This window comes from Neofelis nebulosa, chromosome 8, assembly GCF_028018385.1.
Source record: "Neofelis nebulosa isolate mNeoNeb1 chromosome 8, mNeoNeb1.pri, whole genome shotgun sequence".
In the NCBI taxonomy this organism is placed as follows: Eukaryota; Metazoa; Chordata; class Mammalia; order Carnivora; family Felidae; genus Neofelis; species Neofelis nebulosa.
The window spans coordinates 94,160,767-94,177,381 of NC_080789.1; the positions used below are offsets into that span (position 1 = coordinate 94,160,767).

Sequence of the window (16,615 nt, forward strand, 5' to 3'; positions counted from 1 at the left end):
CCTGGAGGCTGCTTCGAATTCTGTGTCTCCCTCTCTTGCCCCTCCCCCACTCATTCTCTCTCTCTCTCTCTCTCTCTCTCTCTCTCAAAACTAAATAAACATTTAAAAAAAGACTTAAATGTCAAAACCAGCATTGGATATGTACACACTTTATATTATATATATACATATGCCATATATGTATGTATATATATTATATGCCATATATACAGTCCTCTACTGCCTACCATTTCCCCAAAGTGGTAACACTGAGAACTATCCTAATGATTGTGTGCTAAAAAAGCAAAACCAAACAAAAGCCTGTTACAGTTATACCTTAACCTATAAGGGTAACCCCAGATCTTGTAGGAAATCATACTTCTTTTAATTTATTCAGTACCTAATATGTGCCTCATACGTATAGTAAATGAACTATCTCAGTCCTTAAAATTGGTATTATGACTGTTTTACACATGAAGAAGCCTTCTGGATGGAAGGTAGGAGTGGAGTAAATAAATAGCTGTGGACATCTTGGCACCTGCCCATGGTACCCTTGGAGTCTATTCTCCTGGGGAATTAGGGGGCAATAATCTGCCTCCTAACAAAGATGTGTGTAGCCCTCAAAGTTGACCATGTTGGAGAAGTAATCCCGATCTTCATTTCCACAAGCAGCAGACAGACACAAGTATTAATGGAAGCTGAAGGGGATTCTTTTTCTGATATTAACATTTCTTTGCTCAATGTCCTGTCTTCAGTTACCAGGAGAAAGAAGTGAGTTCACAGAGAGTGGAAATCTAGTTGTCCTCATTCACAGCTGTCTGTACTCCCTCAAAAAATACTGGGGAAGAAATAAAGAAAGTCAATGTGGGAAAATGGGCCACACACTACCAAAATGAAGAAATATATATATGTTTTGTTTGTTTTTTTTTTTTTTGAAAGTAAGACTGCAACTCTGACTCATAGGAAAGAGGACTCCAAAGATGTGAAATCTGAACTGGGATCCTACTTGTGGGCCTGGTGGGCCAGGATGAAGCTTGCAGAAAAGGGTAAGACGGAAGGGTCAGTTGAGGACAGAATAGGATGGCTAGGGTTTAAACTTTTAAATGTGGATTCCTGATCTGAGACGTGTTTCTTCTTGCACTTAAGTCATTTACCCTTACATTTTCACACATCCCATGTTTATTTAAGCATTACTGTACAATTAAGCAATGCAAACCCTAGAAGACTGTTGGGATGAGATCTTTACTCCATGCCAATGGGGGAACATAAAAGACTTCAAGCAAGTTATTTGTTAGGAAGCAAAATCAAATTGATTACATTTCCAAAGGAGTATAATATGGTGGAGACAAGGCCATCATGAGAAAATCATTTTAAAAGCTCCTAAGCATAAGCAACTCATGACTAAAGACACGGCACTGTTACGCAACATGAGTGTCAGGAGAACAAATTTACTCATGACTCATGCTTCTGTATTACACATCTTACTGGATGTTTCCTTCACCTTAAAGAAATGTGAACATAAGTGTGTATATAAAAATACCTGCTATCCAAAGCATGTAAACACAACAGCTATTAGGCTAAGAAAAATTTGTTGACATGGTGTCATCAGAACCACTCTTCCAAGACTGAGTTACTCCACCTTTTGAAAAGTATGGCCAGTAAGCCAACGTCCTGCCAGACACCAGCTAGCCCCTACTGCGTCTTCCGAATTGGGTCCTCCTGAACAGCCGGGACAAGACAGAAGAGTGAAAGCCCTGGGAAAGAGGTGTAAAAATAATCCCCCTGCCGCAACCGCACCCTACTCTGCCTGTCTTTTGCATTAAGGCGAGTAGGGAGAGACCCCAACTCTGCCCAATTCCAAGCCAGTGGGTCTCTCCTGGTCTCCTTTATCCGCCCACAAAACGCCTCGAGGGTGCGGACCAAAGTAGCCCACAAAGCGTCTGAAGCCAACCCACCAGTACCTGCTCCAGAGGTCTCCCGGTTGACCCCCGGGTCATCCGGAAGGTCCCCGAGACTACATAGCTCTCTCCACCACACGATTTTCACCGACTTTATTGGCCCTGGACTTGGCGGGCCCCTCGCCGCCCACCTCCCCACTAAATCCCGCCAGCCTTCCATGACATCGAGTATATTGAAAAATACTGCGGGCGGTTATGAAAAGAGCCTTTGCTGGGAAAGCCAGCTCCCCTGTGGTGGCGTCAGGATCACTTGCTCTTCGCCTTTTGACTCTCCGTCTTCTTGGGCAGCAGCACGGCCTGGATGTTGGGCAGGACGCCGCCCTGAGCAATGGTGACTTTCCCCAACAGCTTGTTTAGCTCCTCGTCGTTGCGGATGGCGAGTTGCAGGTGGCGAGGGATTATTCTGGTCTTCTTGTTGTCACGAGCGGCATTGCCAGCCAACTCCAGGATCTCCGCTGTCAAGTACTCCAACACCGCCGCCAGGTACACGGGCGCCCCAGCGCCTACTCGCTCCGCATAGTTACCTTTGCGCAGCAGTCTGTGTACTCGACCGACCGGGAACTGGAGGCCCGCGCGGGAGGACCGAGATTTGGCCTTTGCCCGCACTTTGCCGCCCTGCTTTCCACGACCAGACATGTTTACCTCTCGCCAAAAACTCCTGCCTGAGAAGCGAAACGCAGCAATCCAGCTCTGAGCAAGTGAATGTGAAGTACTACACCGGAACTGCCTTTAAGACTTTGTGCTGACACTAGGCGGTGCCTTCTCATTGGGCGCAGCAACATCCTCAGTTCTATTGGCCAATGACAGGCAGGCTCCGCTTCCAACCAGCGCTCCTGGTTGAGGGACCGCCTTCTCCAGCTCTCTCCAATCAAAAGAGCAAACTCCTAGTCCTCATTTACATAACCCCCCATATGAATACGCAGGACCCGACCGCTCTGCGTTTGGGGGCCTCCGTTGAATTCAGTGCATCCTGAGATTTGAACGTGCAAGTTTGCTCCAAGGAACGTCTTAAGAATTAAGGAACCATGGTTAGAAACTGAAAAATCTGGAAGAGCTACTCTGTCTACAAGTACGAAGCACTCCAGCAAGAAATACTAAAAGCAATTGAGGACGCAGGGTGAGCCCTACTTTGCTATGCCCGGTAGGTGGATTTTCTCACCGTATACAGCATCCTAACCAGCTAATTATCTGACTCCAGACCCCGCGCTTGTGGGCAAGCGCCTGCCTGCCGTTTCTTTAAACATGCGCGCCTTGTATCCTGCAAACTCAGATGCGCCTGCTGTTACTCAACAGTGTGGGGAGCTGGCCCCAAAAGATGCCTCGGACTGAACTGACCATCTGAACTATCTTAATCAGCCTAGATGACACTGGATCCCTGAGCAATTCTGCCATTCACAGGTTGCCAATCTTCGCTTCTAGGGACTGCGAAACTAGAGTGCTAGACTAGACGTGAATGCTTTCCTCAGAGACTGCAACAAGGTCGGTTAGCCAAAACCTAACATCTCTTGTCTTTGAGGTTATGAGCCTGAAAAGAGTCTCTGGATTCCAGGGAGAGGCCGCAGGAGCAGCACAGTTTCTGAAGCAAAAAATCTTGGCCCTGGTTTGCTTCTTATTCATCACCGCGCTGCTGATGATGTTCTCCAAGGAGACTGAGGGTCTCCTTGTAGAGGAGTCCGGAAATCAATATGGTCGCCTAAGACATTCTGGTGGCACTTGGTAGTTCCCTTTCCCAGTCCTCTGCTGCCCCTGTGGTGCTCCAGTCCTGAAAAGGCTAAAAAGAATGGTAGCAACTGTACTTACCTAAATTGCAGAGCCATAGCATTTGGAACAAAATAAGTTGTTTTTTTTTTTTTTTATAAGAAACTATTTTTTAACAATTCACTGACATAATTTAACAATTATACAATTATACTATTTGTTTTAAGCACATTAAAATAAGCAACATTTTATGTGGATTATAGTATCCATTTAAAAGTAAAACAAATTTACCCTCCCACCATCCTAATTAAAGATTTGATTGCAATGAAATCACATTTTTGCCTATTTCTGTACGTGTCCTTATTGCCTAGAACAATGACTAACCTATATATACATAGTAGACACTCAATTGACATAGACACTCAATTGACATAGTAGACACTCAATTTGAAGTTGAGAAGCAGTATACTGTTATGATTAAGTCATTCATTCTGGAGCCAAACTGCCTTGGTCCAAATTCTGGCTGTACCACTTACCAGTTGATAAGCTCTGTAGGTATCCCAAAGTGTTTGAAGATTAAATATGTTAGTAAGCATCCAACAACTGCTAGATAAACTGAATAATAGACAAACCTCCGGTGCATTTATTAACATGCTATTGATATGAGTTTTGTAAATTTTGCTTAAATTTTGCCGATATTAAGGGAAACTTTTAACAATTATTATTTTGGATGTGTTTTCCTTTTATTCTTGTCAGCAAGAGGATTTCTAACTTGAAAATGTTCTAACTTTGATTTTTTAGTCTTAATAAAATATAAGCTAATCAATCAATTTACTATTATAAGAATCCCAATCTCTCAAGATCTGATAGACTTTTCTTTCTTCCTGTCAAGGATTAAAGTCATGTAGTACAATATGAGTATTCAGGATTTTTTGCAGTCATACACACAGTATTCTGAGGACTCTTTTATCACTAACAATAAAAATGTGTTATGGAGATGGGTAAGGATGGGTAAATTATAAGCATTTATACCTATCGAAAAAATTACTATAAAGCTTTTTTTAGAAAGTTAAAGACTCGGGACAGGGAGTACAATTTACTACAATATTCCTTCCTCCAGATGTTAAGTGCCTGGGAGAGAGTTATGAATCATCCTCTAAACACTGCTGCCTTTTATCAATAAAACCTTTTGGGAGGACAGAGAGTCCTGTATCCTAGAGCGGTGAAACTACTGAGAGTTTCATTTTGTTCAGGGATTCTCTTAAGAAAAAGATTGAAAGCCTCCTGATGAGCTATTTGCAGTACAAATCACTCTTTAAAGCTACGATCATGGGCTCTATTATTTTAAGACCTCTGAATTTTAAAGTGGAAGATGTGAGAACCTAAAGTTTGAATGAAATAAGAAATTTACTTTATTTCAACTAAATAATCATAGAAATCGTTATTCGTTGAAAAGCAAAAGTGCGCGGGGTTGGGGAAGAGGGCAGAGGAGGCAGAATAATCTGTAAAGGGCGCACAAGCAGTGATAAGGCAACTCTGGGAGGAGGGAGGAGGGGATAAGATCTTTTTTGAAACAATTTTAATTCTTTCTTTGCGTGGGTCACAAATGAGAAAAAAGTATTAAAAAATCTCCTCTGCCTCCCACTAGTGACTTGAAAAAGATCCACAGATGAAAAGGTGTAAAGCTAATTGCTTTGAAATCTAACAAGATATAATGCATTCCCGGCTACTATTTATTTTTCATGTTAGTTTGGGAATGCTGTTATTAAAGTAAGCATTCCTAGAAATCGCGCGCGAGAATGGGTATAGGGGGGACACGGGAGGGAGGAGCTGGGGAGAGGAAGCCAGCGCGCATAAATCTGGCCTATTTTTATTTAAGCGTTGAGAAAACGAAATACCAATGAGTCTTTCCTCAATTTTACAGTAAAAGTACCAAAAAGCTTTCCCAAGATAGCAAACAACGAAAGTCAGCTCCGTCTCCTCACAGCTCCCTCCCTCATTTTGGGAGGGTGGAAAAAAAAAGTCCCTTCGCGCCTAGAGCTCCGCCCACTTGCTTGAGGTTTTCAAACAGGTCCGCCACCAGGCACTATAAAGCTTGGTCTCCAGTCTCGTACCCCTAGTTTCTTGCTCTTCGGCTTTCGGGTTTTTGCGTACTGAAAGGATGTCTGGTCGCGGGAAAGGCGGCAAAGGGCTGGGAAAAGGAGGCGCCAAGCGCCACCGGAAGGTCTTACGGGACAACATCCAGGGTATTACGAAGCCCGCCATCCGCCGGCTGGCCCGCCGAGGGGGTGTCAAGCGCATTTCGGGACTCATCTATGAGGAGACCCGGGGAGTGCTTAAAGTATTTCTGGAGAACGTGATCCGCGATGCAGTGACTTACACGGAGCACGCCAAGCGCAAGACAGTCACGGCAATGGACGTGGTGTACGCGTTGAAACGCCAGGGCCGCACGTTGTATGGCTTCGGTGGCTGAGCAGTCCCGGCGGCTTATCTCCACATTTCTAAAGGCCCTTTTAAGGGCCCCCAGGACGTCAAGAAAAGAGCGAACACTTTGCATTTACTGTGTGAATGTGCAATCTAGACGCACATCGGTGCATTGGATGAAATCCAGCCCGGTGCCCTGAAAGTACCTGTCCCGGAGGGTAGCTGCGGGTTGCAGGCGGCGGGCTTTGGGCTTCTGGGGAGAGGTGCGGGCGGTTAGTGCTTGCAGTAGGGGCCCAGCGCCGCTCGCATAGGATGTAGTCTGGGGCGTGCGGTACCGGGTGGAGACCGCGTTCTATGGTACACATACACACTGGGCTCCTGAGGTGACTTCATTTGAGGGAAGGAGGCATCTCCACTGCAGAAAAACCCCGTTTTAGATGTGGCGGTTGGCTTGTAAGCGGCCGAGGCCTCTGTCCCTGAGCCTATATACAGGATTCTATGCAAATTAGGGCTAGTTGGTGCTGCCTCCGATTGGGTCTGGGGACCACGCGTCAGAGGGGACGGGTCCTCGTCAGTGCAGCACGGTTGCCTGGCCCCTGAGAACGCGGAAGTGCTGATAGCGCGGAAAGTGCTAAGTGCGGTTCTAGTGTGGCGCGCAGTAGTGCCTACTTCTGTGAATATTTTCTTTGCTGACGTTTGAGTAGGAGGTGACCCAGTGCCGACGCTGAATAAAGGCGGCCAAGCGCGGGCGAAGTCGAAGGCGGGGCCAAGGCTCGCGGCCCCGGCCAGTGGCCAGCTGCAGTTAAGCGGCATGGAGCGGGTGAGCATCCCGGCCCGAATGCCTGGCGGTGGTGCTCTGACCCCTGGCCGTGGAGATTCAGGAGTTAGCCGGCAGTGCGGCCAGGGGTGCGGGGCGGCATCGTGCTGCTGTTCAGGAGGAGATAAGCCCTAGCTGTAGAGTAAAAGCCCTTTTCTGAGCCGTCGGCGGGGCTGTGGGTGGGAGATGGACGGAGGCCCGCGTTCTGATAAATTCGGTGGAAATGGTGGGGGCGAGGTAGCTGTGTAACCGCGGGTCCTGCCCAGTGATTCCGCGGTGTGGCCTGGAAACCCGAAGCAAGGGGCGGCCTGTTTGAGGGCGCTTTCCCCAGGCGACTGTAGGATCAGGACCCTGGGGACCCGTCTTTGTGCTGGCCGGCAGGGGCCGCCAGTGGGGCGAGGCGGGAACGGAGCTCACTTGGAAACATTTCTAGTATTCTCCAAGCGGAATCTGGCATTATACCAATTATTGGGGGTCAGGCGCTTTGGAACACTTTGTGTCCCATTACTGCGTTTGATTCCCCAACAAACTTATGAAGTATTTATTGCTATTTTACAGATGAGGAAACTGATAATGGGGGAGTAAGAATTGGAGGCAAGAATTGAACCCAACCCTGTTAGATCCTGCACCCTTCGGCCTTACCTTTATATGACACTGCTTCTGCCATGGAGGCCTATTAGCCCTATTTGCTGATATTTCACTTCTAAGTATTTTCCCCTACTCCATAAAGACTGAAGTGTGTTAGTGATTCTGGTATTAATTAAATTTCTAGGGCACTGAGACAGTCCCAGAAGCTCAACTTTCTGTAATGCAAATGAAAAACACTGAGTTACTTAAAAGAAACAGCAAAGTCTGGCACACTTTGGTGCCTCTGTATTTGTTGACCGTGAAAGGGTGAATGTAAGTAGGTGGTAGATAGATAATGTAGCTATTAAAGCTCCAATTTAACATGAATCAAATATTAGGGTGAAGATTAGGACCCCAGTGGGTCATGGATATAATTATTTGTATGGCAGTTCAATATATCTATTCCTTAAGTATTTAGCTTACTAGGAATTGCTTAATTTTTTTTTTTTTTTTTTTTTTTGCTTGTATTTTTGGTGATGGCCTTATTTCTTCCTAACTGCCTAACAGAATTCACGTTCTCCCTTGGAACATAGCTATTTTTGCTCATGTCTTATGCTCTTTATAAAATATAACCAAATTATTGGAGCACAGGAAATCTTTATATTTGTCTGTATGAGTCCTATGGTAGTAATAGCAGTCCTAAAGTAATCATGTTTTCCAAACCCAAACTGGGTCACATGATTTGAGAATACAACAAAGTATCTGAAATTGGAACTGAGATTTTTCTGAAGTTGACTAATAAAATGCCTTACTGCAGGGGCCTCCGGGTGGCTCAGTCAGTTAAGCCGCCAACTTCCGCTCAGGTCATGATCTCACAGTTCATGAGTTTGAGCCCCGCATGGGGCTCTGTGCTGACAGCTCAGAGCCTGGAACCTGCTTCGGATTCTGTGTCTCCCTCTCTCTCTCTCTCTCTCTCCCTCTCCCCTGGCTCACACACTCTCTCTCCCTCTCAAAAGTAAATAAAACATTAAAAAAATTAAAATGCCTACTACAAGTGTTTGTTAAAGAACTTAAAACTTCTCTGTAATGCCTCCTTTAAATGTGAACGGGATGCTGTTGAAATTAGCAAAGTGATCTCTTCTGGTTTTTGAACATTTAATGCCTCCTTTGTTCCAAGTACTGTTAAGGTTTGAAGATTCAGAGATAAATAAGCACGTGTCTGCTATCAAGAAGTTTCTATTTTCTGAGTAGACATCGGGAGGGTGGTACACATGTGGTTTACTCTAACAGAGGGGTATGAATGAGGTGCTGTTGGTGTACAGAACAAATTTTGTCAGGTGTAGGGCTGTCTTCAAAGGTCAGATGGTATTAGAAGGGGAATGCCACACCAAGCTTAGGGAACAAATGTCATGAACAAAGGTCACAGTAGTTCCCAGGCCTGGTGTATTGGGGACCTCCTACTGTTGGATATTTCATTGGTCCTGTGTACTAATCTCTGTGTATTTGTTTAACTGTATTGATAATATTAATTAGAATGTACATTTAAATAGCACTTTATACATTTCAGAAAGCTTTCATATAAGGAGGCAACCTGATTAAGTACGAAAAACCCTGGACAGGAAATTGGGTCTTAGATGGTAATTGTGATCTTGTTACCAAATATCAGTGTGACATTTGATTATTTGGCTTCTCAAGGCTTTGTCTCCTCTTATGCAGGAGTGATACTCAGCCCAGACACACGAGTATGGAGACAAGCTGACTGTTGTGCCTGGTTTCCCTTCTGATCAGCCAGTGACTATTACCCGTAACCATTTGTTAAATACTTTATATATCACTCAATTTCTAAGCTCTCTGTTTTGATCTGGAAACCTTTCATTTTTCATGCATCTAATGTTATCATAGCTATAATTGCTAGTATTCTACATTCAGAAACACTTATTTCCAAGTTTTTTATTTGTAAGCACAAATAAGGAAGCACAAATATGTGTATAAGTAAGAATTTAAAAGTGGGATATAAAACTACATAGAGCACAATATTGATATAGTAAAATACTACAATTAATCTTTCCCTTTACCAACATGTTAACAGTAGTTATTAATGAGTAGAGGTTTATGATTATTTTAATTTTCATCTTTAGATATTGCTGTATTTTCCGAGTTTTCTACAAGTATAAATACTTTAGTAATGAAATCAATATTTTTAAGTATTTTACTTTGAAATGAATTTTCACAAGCATGATATGACCAGAGGATTAATGGGAAGGTTATATAGTGCATATGGAAAGGATACATATACACATGTGTATGTGTATATTACAGGTGGGAAGAATGTATCATTGACACTACTCTACTATATATGATATTATCTATAGGTTATATATACCTTCCCCAAATAGCTTTGTCTGTATCTCTTATGTGACTTACATTTCACATGTAAGGGGTAAGGGTGTAAAGGGATTTCGTTTCCTCAATTAGACTTGCCAACTGTTTCTTTGAAAGAAGAGTCCCTGATTTATAGTGGGAGACCCAGAAGGGAGATAAGGATTCTATAGGTAATCATTAACATTTAAATTCTTCCAGGGAATAGTCTTGCTTAAATATTTGATGAAATACGATTTTTGCAGTGGTTTCTCAATTCAGTGGTCAGAGAAAGAAAGTAATTTGGTTACATTCCAGGTTGTGGCTGCCATCCCTTCTCTCAGCTTTACCATCTGTGTCCATTCTCTTTTCTCTTGCTTAGGTGGCTGCAGGCAAAACAGTCTAGTGCCTGTGGATATGTCTGTCCAGAATAGGAGATTAATTCTCTTCATTCAGTCTCCCCTAAGGAAGGAGGAGAAAAGAGCTGTCAAATGCCTCTCTGGACTGATAACTCACAGCTGTGATTATCCTTATCTTCCCACGGAAGCAGCAGCTCATGGCCGTGGAACTGATTCTGCCTCCTTTTAGTAAGCCTGGAAAGGCAATGTCTGATTGCAATTCTGTCTTTGAATTTGAGGTGCATGATGCCTCTTTATCCACAGCTTGGACCCTAGTTATGAATTCTGGGACAACAAAAGAAGATTCACCCAACATCTGACATCCTCATAAATACTATAATCCACAGATAATTTCTGTTCGTAAGATGTGTATCTTTAAATATTTTCCATTGGCTATTCTTATGTCTATATTGGCAGTATCTCTCCCATCCCAGTTTGTGTTTGGAATTGTTTGATGAACCCCGTATACATATTTATGTCTATGTGGAGGTTCTTGAAGGATCCTGGATAACTGCTCCATTTCCCACCCTCAAATGTAACTGGTTTATTGAATATTCTCAACTCAGGAGACAAATGTGAAAACTTCATCCATTCTCTATCAGATCTCTCCTTTAACCTCATGATATCTTGAAAAGATTCCATTACGTTTTGGTCACTGTCTCAGTTATTAAAAGTCAAATCTACTTAAAGTTTCAATCTCTTATTCAGTATAAAAAACTTTTCCTTTCTCCATGGCTGACTAGCTCTAAGCTCAATAGATGTGGAGTGGGGAGGGGATGGTTTGTACTTTAACTTCCCACTATAAAACCTGGAATCCAGAGGGGCCCCCTTGTCATGAGCCTAGAGCAACGGGAAAATTTCAGGAAGCATCATGCCACATGTAGTAGCTTTGGGTAAGTCCCTTAACAAATCTGAGTTTCACTTTCCACATCTATAACATGGCAATAACAGCTCTCAGGATTTTATGACGGTTAAAAGGGATAATATAGGCAATATATGGCAGGTTGCTTAACACTTATTATACATTTACTAAATGTTGGATGTTACCATTATGATGATAAACATCTACTCATTCCCCATCCCTTAACCAATGACTTGTGTCCTTTTAGGCCTGACCTTGTTTGGAAGTTCTGATTAGCTTATGAGGGACTGAAAGTAAAATCTGTTCCTCTCTGACACCTTTTTGATTCCTCTTTAATTTTCCCTAAATCACTGTAGAAATATTTATTTCATTTTGGACCTCTTTATATTTTCAAAGCAAAATCTATTATTTCATCTATTCCTTAAAACACCTCTTTAAGGCTAGTGTGCAAGTGTCACTCTTGTTTTTTGTAGTTTGGCAGACTCATGTCCCTTGAATAATTATTCAAATTGCTGTAGCCAGTTAGTGGTAACATTATGCCTAAAACCCAGGCTGCATGACCTCTGCTTCCCAAAAGATATAATTGCCACATATTTATACTAGTGTCCCATATACTTCTATATTTGTAATTAGATGTTTCCACTCTGTAAATGTTGATGGGACATGCTCAAATTAGGTCAGGAATGTAATTGTATACTGGTGTTTGATAAGAATTCTAGGAGTCAGTGATAATGTATAGATAGTATAATGACCTCATAATTGTTAATGTGGTTGAAGATTAGGCATTATAAAAGTTGAAGCCCTTCTGAGTTTTGAACAGCATGAGTTCATTGTTAATAAATTATGCCTAACCTTTACTGTAACAAATTTAAAGACAGTATTAAGAAAAACTAGCAATCTTGCTACCGGGCCGAACTATTTTCATTTTTCATCAGTACCTTTGTGATGATAATTTTAAGTGTCAACTTGATAGGGTCAAGAAATTTGACCAAATGTTATTTTGGATGTTTCTGTGAGGATGATTTTTTTGTGGATGAGATTAGCATTTAAATCAGTAGACTTTGCCCATAATGTGGGCAATCAGTTGAAGGTCTTAATAGAACAAAGACTGCCTGAATTCTGCCAGCAGACAGGTCTTTGAGCTTGAATTGCAACATCAGACCTTCTTGAGTCTCCAGTCTGCTGGCCGACCCTTAAGATTTTGAACTTGCCAGCCTGCATAATCATGTAAGCCAGTTTCTTAAAATTTCTCTCTCTCTCTAATTTATAATAATATAATATAATATAATATAACATAATTAATATAATATATATTTATGATACTATATATTACATTATAATAATTATAATGTAAATTTCATAATATATATAATTTTTACATATAACCTCTCTCTTTCTCTCTCTCTCTCTCTCTCTCTATATATATATGGATAGATAAAACTTGTCTTTGTACGTGTGTGTGTGTGTGTGTGTGTGTGTGTATGTGTGTGTGTGTATACATATATATTCTATGGGTTCTCTTCCTCTGGAGAATCTTGACTAATACAACCTAATATTTTGTCATATTTACACATGTTTTACTATGAGTTAGCATACTATTTTGCATTTTTCTTCTCTTATACCTATATGTAAAGTTACATGGGTAAATAATGATATTATATCTGTAAATTACCTTAATCTATGTACAAATGTTTTCCTCCACTGTCTTTTTCTCTTTACCCTAAATATGTATTATATATATATGATAAATATATATATAATATATAAGTATATATATATTATATACTATATAATATATATATAATTATATATATACAATATATATACTATATATATATACTATATATACTCTACATATACTCTACATATACTCTATATATACTCTATATATACTATATATACTATATATACTTATATATATATACTATATATTGTATAGTATATATATTATATATACTTATATATATAATATATATACTATACATTATATAGTATATATATATAAGTATATATAGTATATATAGTATATATATATACTTATATATTATATAGTATATATATATTATATATATACTTATATATTATATATTATATATATATACTTATATATTATATAGTATATATATTATATTTAGTATATATATATATATTTCTCCATCTCCTTTGTCCTCAACCTGACTTCCCTCTAAACCTAACCTTGGATCTTTTCCTGCACTTAAATGCCAAGTGTTCTGAGATACAGCCTATATTGATTGCCTCTACTTCTTCAAATCACTACTTAACCAAATTTAAAAACCTTCATCCTCACACTATACTGAAACTACTCTTAGGTTATCAAAGAGCTAATTATAAAAATCCAATTTTGTAACTTTTTTTCTTATTATAAAAGCAGTGCTTATTTAATAGGGAAACAATAGGATATAGAGAAAAAGCAAAGGAAACACATTTATTTTTTAAAGGAAACACATTTTCATTTATTTTTATTTTTTATTTTTTATTTTTGTAATTTTTTAAATTTTTTCAATATGTGAAGTTTATTGTCAAATTGGTTTCCATACAACACCCAGTGCTCATCCCAAAAGGTGCTCTCCTCAATACCCATCACCCACCCTCCCCTCCCTCCCACCCCCCATCAACCCTCAATTTATTCTCAGTTTTTAAGAGTCTCTTATGCTTTGGCTCTCTCCCACTCCAACCTCTTTTTTTTTTTTCCTTTCCCTCCCCCATGGGTTTCTGTTAGTTTCTCAGGATCCACATAAGAGTGAAACCATATGGTATCTGTCTTTCTCTGTATGGCTTATTTCACTTAGCATCACACTCTCCAGTTCCATCCATGTTGCTACAAAGGGCCATATTTCATTCTTTCTCATTGCCACGTAGTACTCCATTGTGTATATAAACCACAATTTCTTTATCCATTCATCAGTTGATGGACATTTAGGCTCTTTCCATAATTTGGCTATTGTTGAGAGTGCTGCTATAAACATTGGGGTACAAGTGCCCCTATGCATCAGTACTCCTGTAACCCTTGGCTAAATTCCTAGCAGTGCTATTGCTGGGTCATAGGGTAGGTCTATTTTTAATTTTTTGAGGAACTTCCACACTGCTTTCCAGAGCGGCTGCACCAATTTGCATTCCCACCAACAGTGCCAGAGGGTTCCTGTTTCTCCACATCCTCGCCAGCATCTATAGTCTCCTGATTTGTTCATTTTGGCCACTCTGACTGGCGTGAGGTGATATCTGAGTGTGGTTTTGATTTGTATTTCCCTGATAAGGAGCGACGTTGAACATCTTTTCATGTGCCTGTTGGCCATCCGGATGTCTTCTTTAGAGAAGTGTCTATTCATGTTTTCTGCCCATTTCTTCACTGGGTTATTTGTTTTTCGGGTGTGGAGTTTGATGAGCTCTTTATAGATTTTGGATACTAGCCCTTTGTCCGATATGTCATTTGCAAATATCTTTTCCCATTCCATTGGTTGCCTTTTAGTTTTGTTGGTTGTTTCCTTTGCTGTGCAGAAGCTTTTTATCTTCATAAGGTCCCAGTAGTTCATTTTTGCTTTTAATTCCTTGCCTTTGGGGATGAGGAAACACATTTTTAAAAACTCTCCTGAGTCCTGCCTTCAGAGGTCATCACTGTCAACGTTTTAGTTTATATTATAGTATTATGTGCAAATATTATATTCACATGTAACTGTATTATATTTGGGGGTACTTTTAAACATTTGTAAACAATCAGAAAATCAGGATGATAGCATATATATTAGTTTAATATTTGCTTTTTAAACTTGTCAACATATCAAGAATATTTGCCATTAACTGTTTTTCCAAATGACTTTTATTAAATGTTGTACAAACACACCATGATTTATTTAACCAATTTCTCACCATTTGACATTTTGTTTGTTTCCTTTGGGAGCTATTATAAATAATGCTGCAATAAATATTGTTGCACATAAATCCTATGAACATATCTGATTATTTACTTAAATAAATTCTACCTAGGGGTAGAATTTCTAGGTGAATGAAAATGCACGACTTTTGAAATATGTGGCTCCCTGCCATGGAGAAATACTACACCCCTTTGAAACTCTCCCATATCTAAATGGGAGATTTAGAAGTGCCCATTTCTCCACACTCTTATCAACCCTGAATAGTATCATATTTTTAGAACTACCATTGTTTCATATGAAAAATGGTATTCTGCTTTTTCATCTGAAAAAGATGCAAAATATGTCTTGGTAAGTATTTGTTGGATTATTAAATGAATTATTATGGAAAGATTGACTACTTGTTCAGATATCGATAGGTCATTTGGATTTTCTTTTTTGTGAATTTTCGGTGTTTGTTGAAACACCGATTTTGAAATCGTTTTAAAGAATCATTTTGCATATTAGAAATATGATCACTGGTATGCCAATTTTTTCATCTATATTTTTCCAATTTCTCCTTTTCCTTTTTATTTTAATTTTTAAATGTTTATTTATTTTGAGAGAGAGAGAGAGAGAGCACAAACAGGGGAGGGACAGAGACAGAGACAGAGACAGAGAATCCCAAGCAGGCTCCAAAATGTCAGTGCAGAGCTCAGTCTCATGAATTGTGAGGTCATGACCTGAGCTGAAATCAAGAGTCGGACACAACTGACTGAGCCACCTAAGCACCCCTTTATTTTAGTTTTGAAGAAAACCAATATTTGAACATACTTATAGACTTTAAAAATCACACAGTTTTAACTAAAAAGCCATAAGACCTGAAACATGATAATGAGTTATGTGAATATAATAAAATAAATATTGGTTAGTGTTTTGACCTCAGAATTCAATAAAATATTTGCCCCTCCAAATAGCAAATTATGTGTTTGATTTGAGTAGGTGTGGGGGTCTTAGAACATTTAATCTTGCGAAAGGGATAAAGGGAAAGGTGGAACATTTCAGGGAGTCACATCAAAAATCTTATTTTTCCATGTGGCTATGTAATCGTGACGAAAGGAAGAGTAGGTGTGCCTGAGAAGCAGGGGATAGGAATGCTTTGGTTTGCTTTGCCTGTAGCATTTTGCACAGTTAACAATTGTCTTTTTCTGGAAACATGAGTCTTTTGTCTTTCACAACCATGTTAGTATTCTCTACTTTTGTGCAATCTCTTTTATTATCTTTATTTCCTTGCTCATCTTTTCAAATGCGAGTGTTTTTCAACATTCCATCCATCTTGTCTTCTTTTATCTGGTTTAAATGGATAATATTATTCACAAGTGCACTTTCCAAATTAGCACATTATTTTCTTCCTCCAAACTGACCCTTATGATAAATTATAACTGAATAACATTTTCTATTACAAATGTTGATACTGAACAAATCCAAAACATTTAAAGGCTTATTAATGCAATACAAAATAATTCCTTACTATTATGATAGTCCAATGAGGATGGGTATCCATGATCAGAAGAGAGCATTCTTTCCTGACTAGATTCGGGTGTGTATGTATGTATGCTTCATTTTTAGTCGAGTGAAGCTGTAGGAAAATCAAAAATGTTAACACTGATCTGTCTTCTCACCTAAGT

The 16,615-nt window shown here is 39.9% G+C and overlaps 2 protein-coding genes across 2 annotated transcripts; one reads left to right on the forward strand and one right to left on the reverse strand.

Annotated features, from left to right (window-relative positions):
* Positions 1-2,013: 2,013 nt before the first annotated feature.
* LOC131519952 (histone H2A.J) lies at positions 2,014-2,685 on the reverse strand. The gene has a single exon (XM_058743596.1). The coding sequence runs from the start codon at positions 2,571-2,573 to the stop codon at positions 2,184-2,186; it is 390 nt and encodes a 129-aa protein (XP_058599579.1). The 5' UTR covers positions 2,574-2,685; the 3' UTR covers positions 2,014-2,183.
* A 3,081-nt stretch (positions 2,686-5,766) lies between these two features.
* Positions 5,767-6,202, forward strand: LOC131519953 (histone H4). Its single transcript, XM_058743597.1, has one exon. It carries the CDS (start codon positions 5,797-5,799, stop codon positions 6,106-6,108), a length of 312 nt encoding a protein of 103 aa, XP_058599580.1. The 5' UTR covers positions 5,767-5,796; the 3' UTR covers positions 6,109-6,202.
* The last annotated feature ends 10,413 nt before the right edge of the window (positions 6,203-16,615 follow it).

Excerpts from the sequence above, each read along its gene's own strand:
- LOC131519952 (XM_058743596.1), bottom strand. The coding sequence starts at position 2,573 with ATGTCTGGTCGTGGAAAGCAGGGCGGCAAAGTGCGGGCAAAGGCCAAA.
- LOC131519953 (XM_058743597.1), top strand. The coding sequence starts at position 5,797 with ATGTCTGGTCGCGGGAAAGGCGGCAAAGGGCTGGGAAAAGGAGGCGCC.